The 16940-nt window shown below is 40.4% G+C and overlaps 1 protein-coding gene across 1 annotated transcript; it reads left to right on the top strand.

The window, feature by feature from the left end:
- The first annotated feature begins 2270 nt into the window (after window positions 1–2270).
- zmp:0000000991 (mucin-2) lies at window positions 2271–16494 on the top strand. The gene is made up of 5 exons (XM_054622864.1): window positions 2271–2351; window positions 7153–7274; window positions 7465–7651; window positions 9762–9807; window positions 10453–16494. The coding sequence occupies exon 5, from the start codon at window positions 10759–10761 to the stop codon at window positions 15721–15723; it is 4965 nt and encodes a 1654-aa protein (XP_054478839.1). The 5' UTR covers window positions 2271–2351; window positions 7153–7274; window positions 7465–7651; window positions 9762–9807; window positions 10453–10758; the 3' UTR covers window positions 15724–16494.
- The last annotated feature ends 446 nt before the right edge of the window (window positions 16495–16940 follow it).

Below are 16940 nucleotides of genomic sequence, written 5' to 3' on the forward strand. Positions count from 1 at the left end.
TCAGGACCACTCAACACTATCCCGCATCCTCTGTGGGAGGAGAGGGGGAGGAGGAGGAGGAGGAGGAGGAGGAGGAGGAGGAGGAGGATAGGGTTCGTCCAAAGCACTAGCTGGATTATGTTTACTGAGTAACTGCGCAAAGTGAACCCTTTCATGCTCAGCAGGAATTGGAAACATTTAAATGTGAGCAAAACCATAGTGTGAATGTGTGAATGATATGTAATATACTACTGATTGTAAGTCGCTTTGGATAAAAGCGTCTGCTAAATGACTGTAATGTAATGTAATGTAATGTAAATGTAATGGATAGACCCAACATGCAACATTGGAAAAAAAGGATTACAATATCGTTTTCTCTTTTATTATATAGCCATCTGAACACATGAATACACATCTAAAATGAATATACAGTCAGTTACAAACACTAAGAAATTACAAACAGTTGTAATATCAATTGTGTCCTACAATCATTTCATTCTAAATTACATCATTATTGTTATATCACTGTTATATAATTATGATCTATGATCACCTAGATTAAAAAGCTGAATCGAATAATTGATGTTGGTTGGCAGTTTTTTTTTTATATGAGACAACACTGACCTCGTCTGGTTTAATTTTAAATTGCAGCTCAATCAGAAAACAGACTCAGGCTCAGTCTGCCGAGATTCAGCACAGGATATCATAAAAGCCTTCTATAACATCAATGCAACAGCTCAGATCATTTGAATCCTCATTAAATCAAAATGACTGTGGGCTTAATTTTATCCCCCTTAACTTTATCAATTTATCTCTTCAATTTTTAGCCTGAAAATACTTCATTAAAGTATAGGCTCACTATTTGTCATGTTCCTGATCGCTGTGATCTTTCCTCATGCTCATACCGGACATAAAGAGTGCACAGAAAGGTGTTCCAAAGTTTATCAGTAGTTCATTTGAGGCTTCAGCAGTCAGTGTTAGATAGACAAGATAGGGTTTGACAGACTTGGAAAAAAAATGTTGAACCTTTTCTTGTATAGACAAGTCTCTACATCTGATATTATTTGTCAGCAAAACTTTTAAACTTCATCCAACTTTTAAATGTTCCTCCATCAGTTTTGATTCCCTCTGACTGCCCTGTTTAGTTATTTGATTCCCAAAACCTATATGACCTATATGTGGTATCAACAACACCTTGATTTTTAAAAATAACAAAAATCTTTCAGATAAATTGAACTGTAAAATCTCCTCTTTGTGCCAGCAGAAACAAAAGTATCAGTCAGAAAAGTAAGAGGGCACTGTTCTACAACTTCATGAAGAAACTGCATGAGGCCAAACGCTGCAGAGAGTTTCTGGCAGGTGTTCGAGGGTGTGGGAGTCTGATGGATTGTTGCAGCATGTCTTATCAAATCCTATAATAAAATATGTACAAACCTCTCTTTACAAGTAGCTAAATACATATTCATATACTCCATATGGCCTTTAGATGGAATACAGGACAAAAGCCATCTAGTAAATCCGATGTAATACAGATTATAGGGTTGAGGTCTGAGGAATGAATTGTTTAAACAAAATCTGAAAGCACCCAAGGCCATATTTTATTTTAATTAGTTTTGAATTTGGGGCAGATTACTGTATGCCATTATGACTTGAGTGGTGTTGTGATGTCTGAATTAGCATCTTGTGATTTATAAAAGTTTGTATTCAAGGTTTTGCACAAAACAAATCTGTAAAAAGGAGCTAGTCCTACATTTAAATAATAATAATAATAATAATGAATTTTATTTGTAATGCACTTTATATTGAGCAAACAATCTCAAAGTGCTACATAAGAAAAAAAAAAAAAGAAAAGTAAAAGTTAAAATTTAGAGATAGAACGTCTCTCCAAAGGAAACAACTAATGAAAGGCTTTTTTAAAAAGGTAGGTTTTTAGGCCTTTTTTAAAAGTGTCCAGGGTCAGTGGTGCTCTCAGGTGGTCAGGGAGAGCATTCCAAAGACAGGGAGCGGTAACCACAATATATCTGTATCTCTTCTACTTAGCTGAAGTGTCCTGATAAAGGAATGACCATGTAATTACTACTGACGCAGCCAGTAGTAATTACATGGTCAACACCACCTGACAAACCAGGAGGTGTTGACCTCTCACCTCCACAGTGACACATTGTGACAAACTGCTTGTCCGCAGGTCAGTTGCGTCGACATTTTTAAAGATGCTTCGCCTAAATAATGAAGTCTCACTGAACCGGTTAAAATATGATGTCAACAGGTGACGCAGGAAAGTTGGAGCTCATAGTTGGAGGAGGAGAGACAGCTACGCCTCCGTACAGGACAGCGGGAGCGAGCAGCAGAGCAGCGAGGACTACGACTGCAAGGTAGGTTGGAAATGTATTTAAAGTGGCATTTTAGCCAACGAGTTTGTAATGATCCTGTATTCACTGTGCTTCTTTCTGACCTGGTATAAGTTGCTGCGCACTTTTAATGTCTCTGGAGACTCTTTGGCAGCGACGCGACTTGTTCTGTTGACGGGAGTCTCCTACGCCAAACTGCGTGTATAAACATGGATGTTTAAGCTTCCAACCCGTGTCTGGAAATATATACTTTTCCCCTCAGTCAAAACGAAAACGTCCCACGATTCATGACCAAATCTGAGCGTATTCGGCATTGAGCTTTCCCATTAATTGAACGTGTTACACTTGGTTCACCGCTGGACAATAGCACGAAGAAGGCGGGGGGTCACTCGTTTAGGGAGTCAAATGTCCACTAAAATATGTTTAATATGTTCATTTAAATAAATCATAAATGCAGGTATCCTTTTGATGGAATAGTACCTAGTAACGATTCGAAATGAACTTTCTTGCTCTTGCTCTCCCTGGTCTTGGTTTTTGAATAAGGTTTGGTTTGACATGCTATTCTTCTATCTCGTGTTTACATCTGGGCTCTTGATAACTTTCAGAGATAGAATAAAGGAAATATCCAAGAAGATTCTCTTATATGTAGGTCTATCATGTATTAATGTTGCGTTTAATACCACCAGTGGTGTATAAAGTACCCAAAAGCCATACTTGAGTAAAAGTAAAGATACCTTACTGGGAAATGACTCCAGTAAAAGTGAAAGTCACCTATTAGAATACTACTTGAGTAAAAGTCTTAAAGTATCTGATATGTACTGTACTTAAGTATCAAAAGTAATTCTCAGGTTCTGAAAAATCAAAAAATCAAAAGTAATTCTCAGGTAAGGCTCAGGTTTGCATTGGTGGTATTATGCCACCAATGCAAACCTGAGCCTGCGTTTCTATTTGTGTGCATTTGCCATAAGATAAACAAACACTGTAATCCAGATATGCCTGCTGTAACCCAGCATCCTCACGCTGATGTATTTCAGTGGCTTAGCAGGCGAGCTCATACATGCACCTCTAGGCCTGCAGTTTTACAGAGTTCCTGCCATGAATACACAATGCAGCTGCCTGTGCATGGTTTGGAGTCCTACCTCTGTTGATTATCTGCACATCCTCCTGCTAATACCCTCTAAAGATACCCACTGTATACCCATCTATAGGCTCAGTGAATAAACAGATCCCCTGGAAGTCTGACAGACAATGTAGGTGTGGCAGCAAACAGAACGTGTCTCATGTTGCCCTGGCCACTTTTTGTTGCCACTCACGTAGTCAGTGCAAAGTCATTAAGTTGAATCTTAAGAACAAGTTTAGGGTGTAAATGATTTGCTGTAGTTGGAATATTATATGCATTTGTCAGTGTTGAGTACACACCCACACTGAAGTTCAGGCCGCAGCCATTATGTAAGTGTTAGCTGGTAGAAATGGGCACACACCCACAGCGAGGCTGACATCAAGTGAAGAATACACCAACATACTTGTATGAGACACACTGGGCATAATGGAGCAGCACAAAGAGCCTTCCAAAGATAACAATTATGCATCAGATCACAAGCCATCAAAACAAACTGACACAGTTCACACAGCCCTGGTAACATGCACGCTGCATGGCTGCAGAGTTGACTGGAGGTTGCAGTTTGTTTATGTTTTGTCAACACAGGATTTGAGGTCACTTATGCCTTTACGCTTTTAACTTTAACTTTTGAGATAACTTCTAATATATAAAATAAATAAAATCGATTCTAAATCATAGTGTCCTATCAACACAACACATTTAGGAAAACTAGTCCTCTAAAGTAGGGCTGCAACCAACAAAATATTTTATATCTCAATTACTTTCCTCCAGTTATCGGTGATGCTGTAAAATAGAGAAAAATGGCCACTGAAATTGTCCAGAGCCCATGCTGGCATTTTGAAAATCTTTGCTTTATTGACTCAGGATCTAAAAACTGAATGATAAACAATATGCAATGGTATAGAGAAGCAGAAACTCCTCACATTTTAGTATCTGAAACTAGAGAATGCCTAAAACCATTTATCTATTAACAAAATGTTGTTGTTGATTGTTTTTTCAACTCTCGCTGTGATCCCAATTGGTGATACTGGTACTACAGGAGTTTCTTTGGTAGTTCCTGAGAGGTACCTGGATAACTTGATGAGTAGCAAAGCTAAATTGAAAAAAAAATGTAATCATGATTGGATTTTCTTTTTTTAATAGACCACAAGCAAAAATGCCAAGATTCACTGGTTACACCATCTTTAATGTAAAAATATTTGCTGGTTTGCTTTGTCTTCTTTCACTGTAAATGAAATCTCTTTGGGTTATTGACTGCTGGTCACACAAATGAAATAATTTGTGTAAGTCAACTTGGACTCAGAGAAATTGTAAAAGGCATTTTTCTCTATTTTTGACATGTTATAGACCAAAGGATAAATGCATTAAAAACTGATGAGAATAGCCCTTAAATGCAGACTTAAAGCTATGAAGAAATGCATTTATGTTTAGTAGGAAAATCACCAATCAAATGGCATTACAATTCGACTCATCATGACCTCTAGCATATTGGTCACACTAACGATAACCTTACAGCTACGACAGGCCGACTGCAAAGGACATGCATCAGTTTCAAACCAACCTGAGTCATTTTTAACACCAACTGTTACAGTTGAAATTGTGGAAAAATTGTTGTGCAAACAGACAACTCTAAAATAAATGCTGCAACCGATACATATTTTCAATATTGATTGGCCTGTTGATTGTTTTCTCTATCAGTGGATACTTCTTTTGGTTTTTACAATTTCAGGAAATAACTTCATTTTTACCAGAGCCTAAGTTGACATTTGAATAGCTTGTTTTGTTTGTTTTGGATTTATATATCTTTTATTTAGTCGCACCTGCAGCCGCAAACCTACCACAGACAATGTGCTTTCTCCCGCTGAAATGCTGTTAGGGCTGAAAAAAGTATAGACAATGAGTTGATTAACCATTAAAAAGAAAAATAATCATCGACAATTTTGATTAATTAATCTTAAAAAAAAGCTTCCCAAACATTTCATTTAGCAGCTTTTTTACCATCACCGAAGGAATATCTTTGGGTTTTATACATTTGGTTGGACAAAACAAGCAAATTGGAGATATCAACTGACTGATGGGCATTTATCTAAATTTTCTGACTTCTTCATGGACTGAACCATAAGTCTTAAACTTCAGACTTCTGTAGCTTTGAGCTCAGGTGGATAAAATGAGAGGGTTTAAAAGCTCTGACATTGGTGTGATGTGATGTTGTTCTTCTGCTGCCTCAGGGAGAGGTAGGATTAAAAACACTCAGTGCCATCCACTTGGAAGGCTTGTCGGCCTTGGCACTGAAGTAGCTGTTGAAGAACACGAAGATCCTCCCTCCCGCCGTTTATTACTCCCTGCTTCTCTCTCATGTCATGTCTTGTCAGGCTCTTACAATAGCCGAATAGAATTTAATCTCTAATGAGTGAGTCGGCCCTGAAGGCAAGGTGGAGGCACCTTGTTCCTTGTTATTAAGAAAGGTCGAGAAAGAAAAATCAAAATGCTTAAATCTTTGATTGCACGAAGCACCACCGGTTGCCTTTTACAGTAAACTGCTGAATCAGATCAAAAAGAGAGATATAACCTGTAATTAACTGTGACAGACTACTGCTGTCATTTAATGTGTTAGGTTCAATGAACAAAGGTCCTAGTGACACGTACATTTCTTTAGATAACCGCTTCATTTTTGATCTGGTGCCATCATCGTGCTCAGCAGTTGGCACGGTAGCGTGGGTCAGCGTTTGGTTGCAGCAGTAAATGTGCATGTGCCTGTTTTAGTGACTGTGAGTGGGAGTGTTAGCTCTGGTTGTAAGAGAAAGTGTGGAGTGAGCAGAGTGGAATTGTTATATAACTACTGCTTATCAGTCCAGCACTGTAGAGCTGATAAACTGAGGGAAGCACTGCTGTTTGATTTTCCTTCGATGAACCTTTGGCCCTAATTTAAATTGTCTGTAACCTTATGCTCTACCAATATATTTGTTTGGACATTTTGTAGACAAAGTGATTGATGTTTTAAAATATTCAGCATAATAGAAATAATTGCAGCCATACTTGGGACTGGAAGGCTACCCATTTAATGCTGGGCAATAAATTACATGCTTAAAATGTAAGCTTAACTGTGCAATTAGGGGTTACCGTGTAGCTACAGAGCACATGCACTAAGCAGCTGAATTTACACCATTAAACCCTGTATCTACCATGTACAGCTTGAACTTACCCACTGCGGAAATGCCCTTCAGCAAGGCACTTACACCCAAACCACAGTGCCTACGTGAACCTCTTGCTTTTTATTTTTCAGCGCTCATGTTTAAAGGTAAGAGCACGACTCAGCTGCTTCTCAGCTGTGTCCTTTTCATTTGTAGCATGAGGTTCACAGTGAAAATTATATTTTCACTGTATATTGACATGCATCGCATATTTGCCGTTATGGAAAATGCAATGACTTCATAAAGTTATCCAATTTGTTCAGTCTAAAATTAATATAAATCACATTTGTACAAATTGAAACATTCTGGCCATTTTGAAACTAAACTATATGTCGAAGAAGGGCTAGCAGCAGTTCAGCGAAGCAGCCGTCACACGCTGCTCACACAGGCTGTTTCATTGTGGGGCTGTACAGTGGCCAGTTGTAGGGCCGGAACCAGCAAATCTGAAGTGAAAATGTTATTGATTAGCCTTATCATTAGAATTAACTCCCTCATCTTCTCTGGTGTTTTTTAGAGAACAGCAGAATGAAAAGTTCAGTGAAAGGTTCAAGCAGGAGAATCATCATGATGATGATGAAGCACCAACTGGAAAGCAGTGTCACCAATCAGCCATCAGACAGGAAGAAACACACAAAGGTGACATGCACACACACACACACACACACACACACACACACACACACACACACACACACACACACACACACACACACATCAGACAAATGCACATGTAATATACAAGTAGTATATCTGTACATCTCAGTATTCTATTCTATCTATGAATTTTGTGACCAAAACATAATCGCTTGTTCTGAATCTATTGCAGATCTAATATTAAGGACAGACAGACTAAGAAAGGAGGAGGCTGCTCATTGTGTTGAGTCAAAGGTCCAGAACCAGAAGCCCACTGGACCCACATTCACCTCCTGCCTCCTCTTTAGACTCTCCAGAAACCAAGGCCTTGACAAGCCAGAGCTAAGACTCAAGAAGAAATTAGACCCCTGTTTACAAAGGTAAGCAACTGAGACAAGTATTAATGAAATGAATTGCTGATTTGTAATTTGCATGATGTATTTATCAGCTGCTTGCTATCTTAAATGAGTCTTGCTATTCCCTAAACTTTCCCAACAGTAGGGTGTTGGTATTTAGCTGTACAGACCAACGTTTGTGCTCAGAGTGACGGAAATCACAAGTCCCCTCTAACATTTAGTCAAACAGTAACTGAACCACTGAACTCTGTCTGCATACACAAGAATATGACATACTATCTGGAAGGGTTAGCTTTCTGTGCAAACAAGGAGGTGCACCTGATTGTGTGGCCTTTATGTGATCACTTCCATTAGGTCGGATGTGATGTGATTATTTAGTATGGTAGCTTCACATTACTTGCCCTGTCATCCAATACAGGAAAAAAGAAAAAAAAAGATCTTACTGCCCTTTCAGGAAGCCCGACTTTCCCTTCCTTACCTACCTTATCATTAATCATCTACCAGTGGGCTGTTTTTTTGCATCACAGGCAGCAATATAAAACACTTGGAGGTCAATTTGGGTTGGACTTCTCTCCGGAGGGAAAAAGTATTTAACTTTTTCTTTAGATGACAGATCTGATAAGATTTAATAATTTTCCCTTGACCATATTTGCATGCCTGTATGCGATGCTGTGTGTGCCATAGATTATAGACGTCATTGATCAAACTGGCTTTAATGGTTCAAGAGAAAACCCAGCCCTTTTAGTGTCTGCGCACCACTTCCAGTCGTTTCATGTCACTCAACATGACCTTATATAGACAGTTAGCGCTGAGTGTGAACTTGTGTGTGTACAGTAAGCCAATGTGTTACCCGTGTGCTCTCATGTTCATCATAGAAATTCCTTGTAAGTGCTTTCATAAATGCTTATGAGGTGTGACTTCAGTGCACATGTTGTGGGAAAAATGTTCAGTAAACTGACAGAGGAGAGGAATGCTGACCGTCCTGTTGATCAGCATTGCTGTGAGAAATGTGAGACATCCAACCCCTTAAATGTTTCTCACAGAAACAGTACAGAGCACTGGATGGCTGGGTGTGTTAATAAGCTTTTACTGTTCATTATATCTGCAAAATGATGAGTTATTTTCACGTCCTGACTATCAGTTTCATAATGATTTTAGCTGATTGGCTAACGGCTAAGGCCAATGAAGACTTGCTGAGTGAAACCAAGATTTCCCAACTTTCCCGATCTCGATATGAAATATTGCACAACACACAACATCTAGAGCCAAGATTTTACACGGCATTCATTCCTCTCAAACAAGTTAAGTGTCCATGATATATCTCAGAAAGTATATTTCCTTTGAATGAGGAATGAAAGCAAAACTTGCATCATCTAGTTAGTTAACTGATATTTTTTATTTTTTACTGCCTCCATTTTTTATGTGAATAACATCCAGTAATAACAATAATAAAGGATGGTTCTGTCACACTCAATTTTAGGGATAATGCCTTATACCACGGTAATTCTATATATCTTCATGCGTTTATCGCCCACTGACTTTCCTGCTATAACCACAATGTGGTTATTTAAATAAATTATTAATATTTTAAGCATGAATCCGTTGTTGCAGCATGTTTGCAGCAAGTATTTAGTAGCGCTAATTAAATGTCTTTTAATTTAAGACAAATCTCAAAATAACATTCTTGGAACCTCTCTATTGGGCATGTGCTACATTGCTGTGGTTGTTTTCATTGTGCCGAACTGACCCAGAAGTGAATAATTTTTTTTTACCTTTTTAATGATTTTTTCCCCCTCCATGAGCCTTCCTGAACTCCATAACCTTGAACCAGAGAGCAGACAGTTTAACTAGTACTACTAAGTAGGTGTCTATTATCAGAGAATTGCACCCTGCAGCCAATCAGAATTGAGTATTCACCCAGACCATGGTATAAATATTTAATTAAAAAAAGCTCCACAGCAACCATATTCATCATATCATAGGTTAAAGGAAACAGTCTCCAGTCTTCATATAAAGGGTTAATGTTACATTGTTTGCATACTGTACACTATCTAATCTGCAGTTGAGTGACTGGTGGAATTCTAATTTGTATCCCTAATGGTTTTCATGTCTGCTCTCTCTTTTGATCTGCCAGTTTAACTGAAACACAGACGTCTGAGACTGAGAACAGCAGCTGTCAGGTAAGAATTTGCCACAATCTTGATCATTAATATCATAATGTTTAGGGCTCATGCTGGAATCATAACTAGATATAATACCATCTAAAAACAACAAAAACAATATAATAAGTGACATTGCGTGTGCTTGAAAACATTAGATTGATTATTGTCTTAGGCGTTAGAAGGGACAGGGTGTGTGTGCTTTTGTGTTTGTGCCCTTGGAAATCTCACGTCTTTCAAAATAACCTGTTTGTCAAGGCCTGGATCTCTTAAATAGCTACACCATGGGAACATAAGCTCTAGCAAAGCTCTGGCCTCTGCCAGCACACAATTTGCAATTCAGAAAGAAGGCCACTGTTGCATACTTCCAGAAAGCAAGTAAATTCCAGAAAGCATTTTACTTCAGCCTGCAAGTTATTTGCATTCATATGATATGAAGTTGACATATGAAAAGAGTTAGGCTTTAATGATACCACTATACATATCTGATCTGTGTTAACAATACAAAAAATATAATTTGAGAAATTGTGTGGTCATATAAATGGTTAGATTTAAAAATGTATTTTAAAACATTAAAATATATAGCGGATTCCAGATGTTTGACATAAATAAATACATTAGTATACAATATCTGGTCACTTGCAGTAATTATTTTTCTCTTGACAGGTTAATGAACAAACGTCCCCACCACACTCCTCTATAAAGGTAGCCAGAGACTCTCCATTATCTGAAAGGATACCATTTCCAGCCAAAAAGAAAGAAGAGGTGATCCCAGTTGTTTGCAATGAATTGGAGCCTGCCAGGGTTTTGAGTATAACTCAAAGTTTGTCGTTTAATGGCTTGCACATATTTCCATTTGGTCCACAGCCAACAAGTGATACTATATCAGTTGAGTTAGAAGAAGACATAAAAGACCATACAAGGCTTGAGAAACATACTGATCTTGTGGAACTGTCCAACCCTACTAGAACCATGTTGTCTTCCACTGTGGTGACAGTTCTTGCTCCACACTGGAATGGCCGGATAAGACGGACCAAAAGACCTGAGGTAACTGGCAATTTGGAAGCCCAGGGGAGTTTACAAGATGTGACAAACACTGCAGCAAACCGTGCCCACGAACGCTTTCAGGAGACTGCAGACAGGTCATTTACAGATGGATCGCAAGCCCAATTAAGGGTGCCATTTCTGGGTACCAGGAGGAATACAGTGGGCTGGTCAACAAAGAGTGGACCTGCAAGCTTGGATTATGACTCTAAGAGGAAAATGATTCAGACTGTCTCTTTGGATGTAAACTCTGAAAGGATGAACAATAAGAATATGTATGCAGGTGCTGTAAGCCCTGTACCCACAGCTGCATCTCCTGTGTCTCCCCTCTCCCTTGGCCCAACTGAACAAAGGAGAAATCCACACACTGGTCATCAAGGAGGATTGTCATCTTTAAGCTCAAAACCAACAACCAGCAGTATGCTTCTGTCTTTAAGAAGATTCAACTCAAATGGCAGGAACCAAAATGCTGCCTCTACCATCTCTGAGATAAATCCTTCACCTCTGAGCAGTTCGCCACGTGATCAAGATGGAAAATTATTCTCAAGCCACCTCTCTCCAACCTTTCTAAATAATAATGGGCAAGAGAGGTCAAATTCTCTCCTCTCTCCATCGTCCATTTCTTATAGGACAACGGAAACTGGGCCTATATTTTCCCCATCATCCTCCAACCAAAGAGAAAGGAACACATTTGAAACACGTTTCTTTTCCACTTCACCCACGAGCAAAGACACAGAAGACACACCCCTTTCCCAACAAGTTCAAACAATGAATAGGACCCAGCCCAGTCTTTCATGTTTCAAACAAGCATATCCAATTAGAGGGCCAACAGAGAGGCAAGAGAACTGCAAGGGTTCAGACAAAAGTACAAATGTATTGTCCGAGAGCTCTGCCTCTTCACCAAGACATTCCCCATATGACCAGTCTGCCTTCCTAAATACCCATTCCCTCCCTAGAAGGACCACCCTGACATCCACTTCCTGGTGGAAACAAGTTACCCAGGAAGGAGGTTCCCCTCTAACCCTCAATGATACAATGAACATCAAAGAAAAATCAAACACACCCTTAATTCCACCCTGTAATGGTAATAGAGACTTGGCCTCTCCAAGTCCAACTGACAACATAAGATTTAGTAGTCAAATCCCAAACACCAGAGACAACAATAACACTGCAGAGTCAGTTCGCAAAGGTAACATGAACCTTATTATGAAGACACAGGGAGGAACTCATAACCTCAAACAAAGAATAACTGAGGATTTACCTGACCACGGATCAGACAGGCTTGTCAAACAGCGGTATGGCTCCAATTTGAACAACAGAGAACCACAAAAGCCTCGTAGTTTGCCTGATGTTTTGTCTAGTTCTAAAATTAGCAAAGCTACAGAGCAAACAACCCTGAGTCATCCTCCTAAAGATCTCAGCAGGCATGATGTAAATACTAGTTCATTTACAGCAAACGTAACTGAATTACCACCTACTTTGCTAAATCCCAAGAGCTCGAATACACCCACTGAGAGCAGCAGCAAGATCAATAATAATCTTTATACATCCAAAACCAACAGTACCCCCGCATCTTCACACAACAAGGACTCTCAAAAGTTTACCAAACCCCCTCTTTCTCTTCCTACCACCAACACTCTCAATAGTCAAGCTCTTACTTCTAAAACTATCTCTGGTCTAGCCCTAACCCCAAACACAAAAACTAACTCTACCCTCCACTCTCATCCAGTAACTTCACAGATCAGTATTTGTGCTTCACCATACACTGGCTCTTCCTCCCAAACACCCAAATTCACCAACACAGCCAATGCCACACCTCTTGGGTTTGAAAGAAGCTTTGCTTCTGTTCACAAGCCTTTCCACCCTAAAACTGTATCTATCCTGAGTCCCACAGTCAGTGCTTTCTCTAAAACAAACTACAGTCCAGTATCCACTGCTTCCACCAGTTATTTTGACACTGGCAACCATCCTGCAGCCACAACAGCTCCCAGCACATCCCTCCTTACTCCTCCTTTAACTCCCTCCATTGCATCTTCTCCCACCACTATCACTGTTTCATCCCTCTTAACCCCCCCTGCCACCCCTATCATTATCAGCTCGAATGAGTCCTCCAGTCTTAAGGAGGGGAGGACATTCTCAAACAGCCCAGAAAGCGACCGAAAGAAACTGCGCGGTGTAGAGGGAAAGAGAGTAAGACGAGTAACATGGAAGGACTCAGTGGATCTGAATCATTCTGAGCCTATGACAGTTGAGAAGGCAGAGCCATTTCAAGTCCAAACGAGCTCCAGCTCCCAGCAAAGCTCCAAAGTTCCATCCATCTTTTCCTTTCACAGATCAAGCAGCCAGACCACAAACGCATCTCATCTTTGCCCCCCTAGCCAAAAAAACTCCAGCATACAGGTGGAGAAAGGAGGGAAGTATCGATCTTTGTCATCTGACTCTGGTGATTTAGCATCCAGAGATCAAGAGAGGTCTAGGCAAAGACCTGGTGACACTCTGATCTTTGACCAGGGTAGACGGGACATAAGCACACCCAGACATGAGAGGACACTATCAGCGGAGTCTGGCACACTTCAGTGCCGTTATTCTGCCCCTCGCTCCCTCCCTCCTGACTTTTCAAGCGGTTATAAGCTCCGCTATAGCTCCCCACCTTACTCCACTCTCGTGTCTACCAGGTCAACACAGGGAGAAACTAAGACTATTTTACCCAGATCACCCCTCTTCCAACAGTCTAAGTCAAATTATACTCCACATCTTTCTACACGTACTGATTCAGTTGCAGGCATAACCTTGGCCACATCCAAACCCCCTCCATCACCTATCAGCCTACCCCAGCCCCTGTCTTTGCCTTTCCAAAACAAAACCGCCACCCAAGATAGTGCAAAGTGTGGGGTTTCAGAAACTGATAAAGTCAACAATAATAACAGCAAGAGCAATTGCCAGAATGGTCAGATATTACTTGTTGACAACAGATTTCATGAGGCATACAACTCCTCCTCATCATGTGTAACTGAGACACTGGTTTACAGTATTAAATCTAAAGTAAATACAACTACAGCTGCCCCAAAGAAAACCACACCTAAACCTTTGCCACATACAGCAAACACACAGGCGTCTGTGGAGACTAAGTTAAGTCAACAGTCCCACAGAATGAAGAGTAAGGAAGCTGCAAGAGAACCACATAGTCATTCAGATCAGAGCTCCAGTGGTAGCAGTTCAACAGACAGTCAGCCCCCTGGTGAAAGGTCTAACAAAAGAATGAAGGAGAATCTAGTGGGTAAAAGCAGATTGTTTTCAGTGGAGAGCAAAAATGAACAAAGTCCAAAGAGAAGCCGGTTTGCACTGAAGAGAAATGGCAGCATACCAGACTCAAGTTTGTCAAGATCACAGTCGGAGAGGGCCAGTAAGACTAATAACAAAATGGACCAGGTCATTAACAAACTGAGACAGACATTCAGCACCAGACGGTCTGATGATGATATATTGTTTCCATGGAAATGGAAGCGAGCCTCTCAAACACCTTCTGTTAGTGGATCAAGTGATGTCAGTGATCCCACTGTTGAGAGTACCCAAAAGCTAGAGCAGCAAGAGCAGGAGGAAGGGATTCTGCTGCAGGACAATGAGATGGAAACAGAGGGTACCAATAGATGGACAACAAAAAACAGATACACTCTCATACCACCCTCAGCTGCTGGGAGTACAATGGCAGGAGATCAGCTTTACACTTGGTCAGAGAAATCAACTCCGGAAACTGACCGAGAAAAGCAAACTGCTTGTGTAGATCACATGGAAAATCAGAACCAACCTCATTTGACAATAACCAGCCCAACAACGCACCAATTAGACTTTTATAACAACAACAACAACAGGACAGATTTTAAACCAACAAACCTGTTCCTCTATTGTAGAGATCCAAGTCCTGGTAGCAGCCCTAACCCCTCTGCTGATTATCACAGGAAGTCAACATCCAGCCCCAGGAGCCCCTTCTCCCCCTTCTCCTCTCTTTCCCCTGTCTCCCAATTTACCTCAACGGATGTTACAGACGACAGTGTCTTCTATAGCCCAAAGCTACAGCGTCACAGAGAATCCCCTTCACCATGTGAGCCGGGAGAGGGAATCAGCCTGGGGGGTTCAAGAAGAAGCCGTGCATCCACTGGTCCTCCAAGTGCAGGTCCAGGACATGACAAGGAGCGCTTAGCATCCTCCTATGCAGACTTAAAGTATGGCATTGAGCCTGGGAGGTCGTTTTCTGTAAGTTCGGTGCTGTCCAGTCGTCCCTCAGGGCCTGGGCGCATCTCCACTGGATCCAGGTTCATGAGTGCGGGTGACCTCTCTGAATCTGCATTAACTGGTGGAGTCACTGGCAAGGACTTGGATCAGTGGTCTATTTCTCCTGATTGGACCACACAATATGATAGCCAGCCGAGTAAGGACCGTCGACTGTCATATTTCCCCAGCGACCCTGGTAAAATGAGATCGAGATCTCTTCCTCGATCACTGACTAGGCGCTTAGCGAATTGGAGCTCAGAAGACTTCGCTTCTCCGCCTGTAACAGCCACAACCTCCAAGTCAGCCCGCCTTTGGAACCCTAACATGAACACTTGTCACTTTTCATGGGATACAGAAGGTCCTCCAACCCCTCCTCCAACCCCACCCCTGTCACCAGTGTCCAGACGCATGTCAAAACCTCCCAGCCCTTCCTCCCCCACCTTCACCAGTCCATCAGGTGCGTCACAGCAAGTGGACAACCTGTCGCCCAGAGGGGTTTTGCCCTCCAGAGGTTATGTATCCAGCCTTAGCACCTTTGACGAATCTTCAGACAGCAGCTCAGACACGACAACAGATGATGAATATTACTTAGAAACAGGTGAAGACAAAGAGACAGAGTTGTGAAAGCAGAACAATTGCTTTAAATCCTGAACTTCATTATATACGAGAAGAAAGATGGGCTAACATATATCATATACTGTAAAGGGACCTCCACTGCTTGTCTCGTGTTTTTTTTTCTGCTCTCTCTTTGTCACAAAGGAGACTTGAGGATAGAGACTGTTTTCTGTCTGCATGATTTTCTTTTTCAAAAGTGGTGGTTGACAAAAAGACGATAGCATGATATTGTCAGTTAAGTTTTAAAGCTGATAATGTATGTAAGTACAGTATACTGTATATAACTGCAGAACAGCAATCTGCATTGTTAAACATTTATAGTTTGGATAGTTGCATGACATCAGTGAGGGGTGTACATCTGTGTAGCTGTTTTAATGATCAAATTACCGTGTTAAGATAGAATTTTTACATAACACTTATCTTAAGGTTTACATTTCCTCATGCGAGTTAATAATAAGCGCTGAAGTAATGTTGATAAATGTGCTATCATTTAATATTTTATCGTCTGTTTTCTTCTGTTTTTGAAGATTAAAATGAATTGTGGTAAATGTTAGCATAATGCAGATTTATTTTCTTAGTGTTGCTTTAAAAAAAATTTGTTGGAAAATATTTTTTGTTAATTCTGAGCTAATATGTAATCGTACTGCATGTTACAATTCAATGTTTTAATGTCAAAACATTATAAAGTGCTTTATACAGTGCTTGCTCTTATTTGCAGAGTGACGATCTAAAGTCTTAATATATCTATTTTATAAATAAATTTAATATTTCCCGCAATAACTCATGTGTTTGTGTTGAATTTGTCTTGTTGCTTTACAAGTTAACTACACTCTTGCTGCTGCTTTATCTGGCCTTACCTAGCATGGTTTCCCATCGCAGTGTTTACATACCATCCTAAGTGAAATGGTATGCTCAGTATTGGCATGACAAACAGATGATTTTATGCCTGAGGCTTCATTCCAGTCTGCAGGGAGGTTTTCAATGACCATATTAATCACAACGCTTTGCTGAATGCTATCTACTTTAAATTGTGTCTGCTGTTAGGTGGGGCTTAAACAGTTTCACATTATTAAAGTGGGACCCTTTTTGTTCTTAGCCGTGGCAACACATAAACTGTTATGGTGATGGTTAGATAAAACATCCATTAGACTGGGTGGATTGAGTTGTAAAATAGTTTTTGCATGTGTATGTTTGCTAATAGTGTACTTTGTGTTCTTGTCCGTCTC

This window comes from Anoplopoma fimbria, chromosome 21 (assembly GCF_027596085.1).
Source record: "Anoplopoma fimbria isolate UVic2021 breed Golden Eagle Sablefish chromosome 21, Afim_UVic_2022, whole genome shotgun sequence".
Taxonomy (NCBI): Eukaryota; Metazoa; Chordata; class Actinopteri; order Perciformes; family Anoplopomatidae; genus Anoplopoma; species Anoplopoma fimbria.